The sequence below is a fragment of the Porites lutea genome, chromosome 3 (assembly GCF_958299795.1).
Source record: "Porites lutea chromosome 3, jaPorLute2.1, whole genome shotgun sequence".
Lineage (NCBI taxonomy): Eukaryota > Metazoa > Cnidaria > Anthozoa > Scleractinia > Poritidae > Porites > Porites lutea.
Window position 1 is genome coordinate 26,911,574 of NC_133203.1, and position 11,437 is coordinate 26,923,010.

At 38.9% G+C, this 11,437-nt stretch overlaps 1 protein-coding gene across 1 annotated transcript; it reads left to right on the plus strand.

Annotated features, from left to right (window-relative positions):
- The first annotated feature begins 607 nt into the window (after positions 1-607).
- Positions 608-2,775, plus strand: LOC140930804 (uncharacterized). Its single transcript, XM_073380518.1, has 3 exons — positions 608-723; positions 1,433-1,888; positions 2,243-2,775. The coding sequence occupies exons 1-3, from the start codon at positions 613-615 to the stop codon at positions 2,600-2,602; spliced, it is 927 nt and encodes a 308-aa protein (XP_073236619.1). The 5' UTR covers positions 608-612; the 3' UTR covers positions 2,603-2,775.
- The last annotated feature ends 8,662 nt before the right edge of the window (positions 2,776-11,437 follow it).

Genomic DNA, 11,437 nt, shown 5'->3' on the forward strand with positions numbered 1-11,437 from the left:
GTCCATGTGAAAAGTTGAAGGAAAAAAAAAATGGTATGGTCTATCCTGAAAGGGGTACACTTCTGGGTTGCGCCTCCCAGTATAGGTCATTATAGGGGGCCCCTCAACGCTCCCCCCCCCCCCCCACTCCCCCACTCCTTTCAAGGTATAAGATGTGAGAGTTTAAAAATAGACACACTAACACCAGAGACGTCAAGGCTTGTTTAGCTGGAGCTTAATGGAGCCGCTACTTTTTCTGACATAGCATCCCCAACTTGGACTGAAGGCAAATTCATGATTATTTTTGACGTACTAAAGAGGAAAGGGATCGGGTACCGTTCGAAACACAAAATCGTGATAGCATGCATAAAACTTTGTTGCTTTTGTATCAATTTATATTCTACCATTTATTTTTGGAATGTTCATCTTTTGACCCTGTTTCAGTATCTTGAAGCGGGCTTATAACCAAAGAATTAGAAGAGTCAACAAATTGCCATAAAAGGAAAAACAAACAAGCAAAAACAACAAACAATACACAGGAACAGAGGATTTACTTAAAATATTTTCTATAAAATGATGAGCACGTAGCACTGATTTCAGAAAACGCTGTCTTCTCGTTCAACTCTCACCGCCATGGTTCAGTATTTCGCTGTTTTCCTGATTCTCTCTCTTTTTGCCGGCTCACTGGTAACAACCACCTCAACTCAGCAACAAAACGTCACACAGTTAAAAGACCTATGCCAGGTAAGAAATGCATAAAGATATAAAAAGGGGTACTACGCCGTAGATTAGGTACACCCAGAAACTGTTTTATTACTCCCACGTCGTTATGTTCATTTACTAAAAAGTACCCGTTAAAAGTGTATGGCAGTTTATTTAAAAGTCCTCGCTTCAGCATGATCTTTCCTCGAAAACCTGAAGCCTGTCCATTTTAGCTGTTAATTTTCTCTGATTCCATCCTCGTCCATTCGAGGCGAGATAACACTATAAAGAGGATTATGATATCCAAGGTCCATTCCGCGCCTCGAAAACAAGGGAGACGGTTGGCGGGTATAGACTTTGTCCATTTTGGTCTGGAATCATTGTTTGCGTGAGAGCTACGGGTGTGTATGAACGTATTTATCGATATTTATCGTTTCAATTCCAAATGAGAAGGAAATAGAAATAATTATGCCAATTCTTTTTCGTTGCTGATCTAAATTAATCTAAGTAATTATGACAAGCATAATTTCTTCGAGGCAAGGTCTGAAAACTAGTATGGATTTTAGAGGCCAAGTCTGAATACGCGTGTAAAAAATGACGTGATTTGGTTTGAAATAGAGTCAGGATTTTGAGGACCGGGTGGCACATCCCCGCCAAGAATTCCTAGGAGTACTCCACCTCGAGTTATCTAAGATCCCGCGTCGTCTTTGTCTCTGCTAATTATAATTCATCTTTTTTCCCCCAACTTTAGCGATCTATGCTGGGTTTTCCCGGTATTCCAGGATCAAATGGTATACCTGGAGTGCCGGGAGTGCCGGGCGTCCCTGGGCCACACGGACCCCAGGGAAGAGAAGGTGTAAAAGGACAAATTGGTGATAAAGGATCACATGGAATGCCGGGTCCGAGAGGAGACAGAGGGCGCGAAGGACCCCCTGGGAAGAGTGGACCACAAGGAATCCAGGGAATGAAAGGTCAACAGGGACTTCTGGGAATGAAAGGAGAGAGAGGCATTGCGGGAATGAAAGGAGAGCAAGGAGCTGTGGGAATTAAAGGAGAGCGAGGCATTGTGGGAAATCAAGGAAGAAAAGGAGACAAAGGAGAGAAAGGAGAAAGCGCCAAAGCAAGTCAAGCAAGTGTAGTACCACAAACCAACTGGAAACAATGTGTGTGGAAATCAGCTAGCGGAACTGATAACGGAAAGATTAAGGTAATTAGAATAAGAATCATTCATAACACAACCCAAAGAATAATTCATTCCTTTTTAAATTAAAACATTTCAAAGAACAATGTCTTTCCTCTCACTCACCGTTTGCTAACACATTACATAAATAACTAAATAGTTACATTTCCGTACAATTTGGTTCTTTTTGAACGAAAAAAGGAAAACCATCATGCGTGATAACATGATTCCTGGCCATATGGATAAGGACAACGAAAATTTGAGCTATTACAAAGTTTTTAAAAATTAGCAAGTAATCTTGACTGGGGTAGTTAGAATCGATCATAACACACGGTTGTTCGCCTTACTACAATATGTTTGATTTGTTTGATTTTATTCCAGGACTGTGCGTTTAACAAACTGCAGTCTAATTCAGCACTCAGAGTCTCATTCCAGGGAAACACGAGGGTCTATGGAAGTGGTTCTAAGTGTAACCGGTGGTATTTCAAGTTCAATGGAAATGAATGCAGTGGACCAAGGACGATTGAGGCTGTTGTTTACAACAACTGGTCATCAAAGAATCCTGAACTGCTGCACCATCGGTCATTTGAGGGGTACTGTGAAAACATTCCACAAGGCGCTGTTGGAGTGGAATTATGGGTAGGACAGTGTAGTAGTGGCCACACCTTGGGCGATGCTTACACTGGGTGGGACTCAGTATCCCGGATAATGATTGAAGAAGTATCTATGTCCCAGTCCTAATAAGGGGAGTCTTAAACTTTTGCGCTGTTTTAACTACCTTAGAATAGCATTCTACAAATATAGACTATAAAGCGGAAGGTGCGAAAGCATTGTTTTTGGTTATTTTCTTTTTAGCCCTTTGTGGCTACTTCCGTCGAATTATATTGTCAATAGTAAACTCTTATAACACTGAGTATCATGATTTTGTATTATTATGTTGACATGTTAGTCCTGTACAGCAGCTCTTTGTTTTGACACGCAGCGCTTCTTTAGTTCCTTTGTGGGGAGGCACCTTTCGTGACGACACAATAATAATCGGGTGATCGAGCTCGTAGGGAATTGGTCTTCCGGCCGTTGCAGCCGTTTTGTCTTGTAACGTACCGCTCCTTCTCGTTACGTGACAAGACAAGATGGCTGTGATTGAGAGTGATTGATTGGCAATGCTTTTTGTAGGTGATATGTTATGGATGCAAAATATATCACTACAGCTTCAGGGGAACCAATTCTCTCTTGGCTTACCATTTATACCATCAGATTGTCGTTCATTTGCTATAAAGATGTAGTCAAAGTAAAGGTCGTGATATAATCTTTCATCTCAGCGGAAAACAAATATGCTGAAGAGGTAACCTTTGTATTTAAAATATTGCGACTGAAAAATCTTTAATTAAATCCGGAAGTGAAAATGATTTTTAAAATTAAATCGTGCTTTAATTAAATCACACTGCACGATTCCTTTTGTAGCCAAACCGCTTCGAGGGAAGACCATTATTAAAAGCGGATTAGAATTCGAGGATTAAAATCGCACCTCAGAAAATTTATATCAGTTAGCTAGGAAGATGAATATGATTATAGGATAACTTGATTATCTTAAGCCTGCGTGGAAGGCGTTGGAAAGGGAAAGGAAAGGGAATTTAGGCGCGAGACCGCGCGCGAGGGAGAAGGGAGGAGAGCAAAACGTTCCCCTTCCTCCTTCCTCGCGCGCACTTAAGTGCTTCTCACGCACCAAAACCATTCCTTCCCTTCCCTTTCGAATGTCTGCCACAGCGGAAAAAGAGGAATATGTGTTTACTCGTAACATTGAGATTCTTGTCAAGAAACCTTCCTATCACTTAGATAGCATCTTTGTTATATTTCTTGCATGTCAATGCAGTTTGCCTTTATGTGTGATTAAAGCTTACAATAAAAGACAATCAGTCTAACAGTATGTACAAATCTTGTCCATTGTTTTTCCTAACAAATAAGATCGAACTCGTTATGCTTGATCCTTAACAGAGATTTTCCCGTACAGTCTCTCAATATTGATTTCATTATCCAATGCAGCTATTTGCCGACTTGTCTGTTCAATTGGGCTTATAGATAAAGACGTACCCAGTTATCAGGGTTTCTTAACCTAGAAAATGGGAGGGGAGGACGTCACAATAATTTGGGTAAGAAAATACTTACATTTTTATCTTAGCATGAGCACAACATCGACCCCAAAAGAGCTCCTCTGATTTTAAATCTAGGTCGGAGAAAACCTAAGGAGGATGCCGATTCAATAAAGTTTGTGGTATAGAATAGCCGCCTTTGCCCAGTATGTATAATATACCTAAAATAAAGAAGAGAGCTTAGCCTAGGCCCGGGGGAGGGGGGAACAGGGTACTCAACAAATTTTTATACGGGTCCTAAGGTCCAACCCCGTACCCTTTTATACACCATTTTTCACGAAAAAGGAATCCTTTCGTATACCTTCTATTGACAAATGGTATAGTACCCCTTTCATATACCTTGTTTGGAACTTTGCATTCCTTTTGATTGCTGTAAATGCACTGTCATTTGAATGGGAATCAATCAAAAGATTTAAACGTTTTCTCGACTTTATAAAGCCGTAAAATTCATCTGTCAGTCCTTTTGGGTTCTTTAACAGACCCAAATGACAGATTCCCTACCCTTTCATATACGTCAACGAGAAAACTCCCTACCCTTTCGTATACCTGAAGCCTGAAAAAGGTACCCCTTTCGGGCGCAGCCTCCCCGTATAGGCCATTATAGGGAGTACCCCCTCCAGGAGCCTAGGTATCCAACCAGGTGACTTATAAACCCAAGACTTCTATCAGTAGAAACACAGGTATTACATGGAGACCATCGCATGTAAACCGCCTTTTACAAAAACAAGAAGGCGCAACTATCGCAGAATTCCATTACTCTGTGGCCTGCCCCAAAACTATAGTTAAGATCTATAATAAGTAAATTGGACCGTTCTAAATGAACAGAGATAAAAGCAGTTTGCCCAAGTCACGTACTTGATGATGTCATCACCTTTCATCCCGAGATATAAGTCAAACCGAAAACAAAACTGAATCGTTGGCCAAATTAAATTTTCCGTTAGCATTACCGTTTGGTACCGCTATACTTTCAGACGCAATTTTATTTTGTTTCCTAGTGAATAGGTGCACGACTATCTTTCCAAAAGGCGGTAAATAATGGTGGAGATAACCGCAATGCAATGGGCGTCGATTAATATCTATCGCTATGTACCGAACCTAAAGAGGGGTAGATGTTTAGCCATTTTCAGTGGCTAACTATACTAGCAATTTTCGCGTGTTTTGATTGGCCCCGTAACTTCCGAGGGTCTTATATCCAAGGCGGCTTAAAAACGGAATAGAAAATGAGTTTTGAAATACGCTATAGTGGCGCTGATCAAAAGACGGTCTGCTTTCACTGGTTTTAAATTAAGCTCCAAAACGTAATTGATAATAAATAGATTTCACAGGGAGCTTATAATTGGTGCTAGAGGGGGGCTTATATTCGGGGAGACTTATAATCGTATGTAGTTTTTGTTTAAAGGAAGATTGCTCTATAACTGGGGGTTTTATAAGTGCCGGGGCGGGGGGGGGGGGGGGGGTTCATAATCGGTTGTTACGGTATGTGAGTTTTTTAGCTACGGTCCTTACGTTAGTGACAGACTGGGTTCAAGCCTTAGTTCAGTAGAAAACAGTATTTTGCAGCAGGTATATTTTGAAAGAATAGGTTCACGTTCTACATTGATTATGTAACGTCTGCTAAAGCACAGAATCAGGACGATGCTCTCTCTCTTTTTGACTGACTCTACATTATAATAGCTGGGGAGGCTATCTACTCAACACTGTTTTATATGGGGAGGCTCCGCCCCGAGGACTAACCCCTGAACCCTGCACTTAGCGTTTTTGACAGAAAAGACACCCTTTTGTATATTACCTTCTATTGGCTGCATTTAAACTAGAGACGGATTATCCGACTGAGACGGGTTATCCGGTGGAAAGTTCGCGTCAGATAGATAATCGACTTATATTTAACAATCATTCTTTGAAATCGAGGGGAATAAGGCGAAATATTTACCGAGCCACGAAGTGGCGAGGTAAATATTCCTAAAGCCACTATTTACCGAGATTGAAAAGAATAATTGTTTTAGTATTACACACGAAGTGATCCCAACAAAATCAGAGAGGAAACCATTAAAAAGTACGCTTTGATTGACAGATCAGGTCAGCTAGACACGCGACAGTTTAAAAATAGATCTTTGTAGAATTTTCAAACATGACAATTCACAAGCTTATCACTTCGCAAATAACAGCGTAATGACTTAAATGGAACCGCTAAAAGTTTGAATTGTTTCCTTACCTGAGAAAAAAAGAAGAGCTTTGTTGTTTTCTGTTGACTTGCCAAGTTTATAGCCGAAAAGGTTTGTTGTGTCGTTCTTGGCATGAAGTGCTGACAAAAATGGCGATTCGGTTCCTCGAGGTAAGATGTCGTCTTCATATAGCATTCTTTCTCGTGTTTACTTGAAATGTAGAATTTCCGCAAACATTTGCTTTCAAATTTGTTTGTCATAAATAAACTTCGTTTTTGGTCCGGATTTTTCATGTTAGCAAACGCTGAGCTCACCAAACGGCCTGCCTGCCTGCATGCATGAAACTTTTTTTGCTTTTTTAACAATTGAAGTTCTGTCATTTATTTTTGGAATGTTCATCTTTTGACCCCATTTCATTATCCTGAAGCGGGCTTATAAACAGAGAATAAGAAGATGCAAAAACTTGCCATAAAAGGAATAAGAAACAAGCAAAAACAAGCAAACAATATACCGGAACAGAGGATTCACTTGTAATATTTGTTATAAAGTGATGAGCACGTAACATTGATTTCAGAAAACGCTTTCTTCTCGTTCAACTCTCACCGCCATGGTTCAGCATTTCGCTGTTTTCCTGATTCTCTCTTTTTTTGGCGGCTCACTGGGAGCAACTACCTCACCTCAGCAACAAAAACCCGCAAATTTAAAAGACTTATGCCAGTAAAAAATGCTTAAAGATATAAAAAGGAGTACTGCGCCGTAGATTAGGTACACCAAGAAACCGTTTTACTACTCTCACGTTGAAATGATCATTTACTAAAAAGTACCCGTTAAAAGTGTATGGCAGTTTATTTAAAAGTCCTCGCTTCAGCATGATCTTTTCTCGAAAACCTGAAGCCTGTCCATTGTTAACTGTCAATTTTCTCTGATTCCATCCAAGTCCATTCGAGGCGATATAACCCTTTAAATAGGATTATGACGTCCAAGGTCCATTTCGTGCCTCAAAAACAAGGGAGACGGCCGGAGGGTATAGACTTTGTTGATTTTGGAATGGAATCATAAATTCTACAAAAGGATTTTTCATAACATAAAGGTAGGCCCAACTTTCACACTCTTTAAAAGGCATATGCAACCGGTCCAAAAATTCACTTTGTTAAAGACGCTAAATAGTGAATTAGTTGACTCTGTTTGAGACTCACTGGTGAGACCTTAAAACCAACTTCCTGTTCCTCAATGCTACGTAACCTTATAGGCTTAAGAAGTAAGGGAATCCCCCGGGGCTTCAATTAAATTTGAATTGACCATTTTCGACAGGGATGATAATTGGTTATTTATAAAAACGGGTGTAGTTTTGTATGCTTCTTGTTCCAGCCTGTAAAAAAGGTGTTATTTACTTATTTTTGTTTGTTTATTTGTTTGTCTCTGATTTTTGCTTTTGCTCGCGAGCAAAGGTAGGCACGAGGCGATCATCTTAAAACGTTTGATGTTGCAGCAAAAATGAGATCCGCTGACAAAAATTATTTGAAGACAAAAAGGCTTTTTGATTCTGATTATAAACAAACATCCTCTAGTTTGCCGACACGTTTACTTAATAATATTATATTTCTGCCCTTAGCTTTCGTAATAGTCTTTCTCGTCTGGTGTCTTTAAATTAAGAATATATTTTTTTTAGCAGATAATTGTTCTTGGAGATACTACCATCTGAAGTGACTTAATGAACTGTTAATTCTAGGGCGCTGCTAGGCGAAATACGACTTGCCAAAGCCGAGGGCTGAAGAAGGGAATTGACCTGTGAGAAACTCCAACAAATGACGATATTTTGCCGTGATGATGGGGTTCAGTAACTTTTTAAACCTTCTATATGCAGTCAAAGCTATGCTCGCAACCTCTTCCGTAAGCTAGAGGCGACCAGTTTACGGTAACTACCAGGTAAGTCTAACTAGGAAGGGAAACGAAAAGCATGCAGTTCGAGTTAGAGGGAAATTTGACTTATCAGGGTAAATTTCAGTAACGTTTTGATCAAGAGAAAGGAAATTTAGTTCGAGTTAGAATTCTAGTCACCCGAATCAAAAATCGAGGTTCTACTGTCTGTATAAAATAAATGATTTTGGGTTAGACTGTATTAGCAACCAGTGCAAGCCTTAACAAGCAACATGTATAACTGAATATTCTCTACGCATTTTGTGGGTAACTAGTGGAGATCCGGCTGAATATATTACAAGGCAAGTACTTGCGCATTCGATCATATCTTTTACTGTTAAAATGCGCAATAAAAGTAATAAATATTATTTAGTACTTTTAAGTACCTTTAAAAGGATGAAGAAAACCTGAGGATGAAGACGCGCGTGAACAGGATACCACAAATTCGAGCTCCTTGCCCTTGACGCAGGTTTGGGAGATCAAGTAAGAAATTAAAAGGAGAAGTGGAGATAAAACGTTCTACATGTTGATATTATTCAGCATTTTAATAGTGAGCTTAAAAGACGTTTTGAGCTGGACGCACGTCAACAGAAAGCGCGTTTTTTGCATCCGCCGGCTTGAGTAGTATTCTACCGTGAAAATGCCCAAATTTTCGGGGAAAGCTTTCTATTAAGACTATTAGTAATAGAAATTTGACGTGCGTCGAACGCCTTTGCTTGAGCTCCCTATTAAAAGAAGAAACGACGAGACAATGTTGAGCAAAAATTAAAAAGAAAGAAAATGTACGGTCGGCACCATGTCACAATGCTAATGGCAATGGTTCCAAAGGATGTCAGAAACTTTGCATCGGCTGTAAAACAATGCTGAAGCAGGGACATTAGTTAAAAGAACGTCTATTCGCGTTGGCCGTCTATTCGTTGTTTTAAGTTAAGTTCACCACCGACCACAACTAACCAACAATGGTTTCCGTAACCACAATAACAATTTGCATTTCTAGCTTCTATCTAAAACAAAGGGTGTTATCACTCACGTTCAAAGTTTTGTTTTTATGAATTTTAAAAACAAACTCGCACAAAAACATAAACACACTATGAAACAATTTTGGTTTGGCGACAACCGATGACAAATTTTTGCGTTGTTAGCTCGTTTTTGAAATTCGTCGTTTACACGTCGTTTTCTCTTCTCTAGCTTAGAATCAGTGGTTAAATGAAACGTAGTCTTTGTGTACACTACAGTTTTTGTCGTTCTGTTTACGCCCTAACGTTCTAGTAAACTATAAATGAACCGGTCGGCCGGCAGCTAAGACAGTCGTTGATTTTTCTAGTATGATTTGATGTTCACAGCTTATCGGTCAGCTTCGGTTTATCCGATTAGTTCTTGTAATTAAAAGAATTAACGCAGTTTACTTGCCTCACCAAAAAAAGGAAGAATTAGATATAATATATGTCGCAAAGATAAGAGAGATCGATATAAATGTCGCTGTTTAATGAATATGGGAATGCCAGCATCGATAATCAGAATGCCGTTTCTTTCTCTTTCTTTCTATTTCTTAAAAAAAAAAAAAAAAAAAAAAAGTTTCAATTTAACGACAAGGCCAGCAAAAGTTTCATTCAAAGGTACTTCGCTTTTCCATTTCAAATCACAACAACGAACAAACCAATTAAAGATAAAAGAATCGGTATTGCCCAATCAGTTTTATCAGTTATAGTGACGTCAGTATTTTCTGATTGGCTGACGTCTCTTCTATTGTTTTGTTCCCTATATATTTGCGATACCACCCGGATGGTTTGGGCGGATCAGTGAAACCAGCGCAGCACAAACTTCTCTTGCTAACACCTAAGATAGCAACATACAATCTCACGCTCAATCTCAAGCACCAACCAGCATAGTTATTTACATTCAACGAGGCGCTTTCAAATGATTTTTATATTACATCGTTATGCACATCCGATGCATTGCTTGCATCTGATTAACCCAGGTAACATTGGGGCCTCACTCAAGGAAGCTGAATAAGTACATGGAAATTAAGGCATCGTTTCCATTGTTTCAGCAGAATATTATATCAATAGATGGAGGCTAAGCAGGTCACTGAAGTGAAACAGAATGGGACAGTGGTAAAGAAATATTTTGATTACTAGTCCGGTGGCTTATAATTCATACATTTGTAGACAAGGACGAAGAATGAAAAGATACATTTCTACTTATGGGATCACTCTGAAAAAAGTTTATTATAGAGAATTGATCCTTTGATTTTACTCTCGGTCTTGATTAGCTTTAAACTCCAGTTGTACTCCATCATCGAAATGAAAAGAAACTTAACCCCCATTATTAGTTAGAAAATGATAAACATCAATTGAGTCTGTAAGTTTTAAATGATTCAATCAGAAGATCTAATCTGGTAACAACCTCAGTAGAAACTGTCTACAGTTGTCATCATGTTACATCATCAAGGACAGTAACTTCAAGTTTATCTCTTAAACCTCATCCAGAAACTTTCAAAGGTTAATTTAAACTTCTCTTAATTAAACAGGGGCACCCAACGTCAATTTTCGGAAAATATCTGTTCGGAAGGCGATTTGAGATCTAGAATTTTCAGAACATTTGCTGTAAAATTTATTGCTTGCCTGCGTCTGCTAGAATTTTCGAACATCTACAAAATAGTATAATTCCCCATTTTAACGTATTTTTACCCTAAAAAGGTTACGTAGAATTTTTGGGAGCCTTTTTTCTGGCTGAAATTTTCGAAAAGGCCAGTTTTGATCCCTATATTTCTCGGATCACTATACTTTTAGCTAGGAAATCCGAACAGATGAAAAATTTTTAGGGGATAAAAATATGCCTATATCTACTGTTTAATTATTACAATACGGTCAACAATGCTATGTTTAAGAGGTTTTAAACTATATTCTCAAAGGGTGACCCTGATTAAACTCAAAAGGTTTCGAATGGTTCGTTCAGCGATCTTTAGAAAGCTAATGTAGACTATCTACAGTTGTCTTTTTTACAATAGAAAGAAAGGGAGACAAAGGATCGAGGGAAAGGAGAAAGCGCCAAAGCAAGTCAAGCAAGTGTAGTAATTAACACAAAACAACTGGAAACAATGTGTGTGGAAATCAGGTAGTTAAAGCGGTACTGATAAAGGGAAAATTAAGGTCTACGTAAAGGGAATAAGAGTCATGAATAACACACTGCGAAGATAATTCATTCCTTTTCAAATAAAATATTTTCAAGAAGAACGTCCCCGCACTCATCCATGGAATTAATTCTTCCAAACTAATACCATTTTCCAACACATAGCATAGATAATTATTAAATTACATTTCCCTTGACTTTGTGTCGTGTGAATAGAA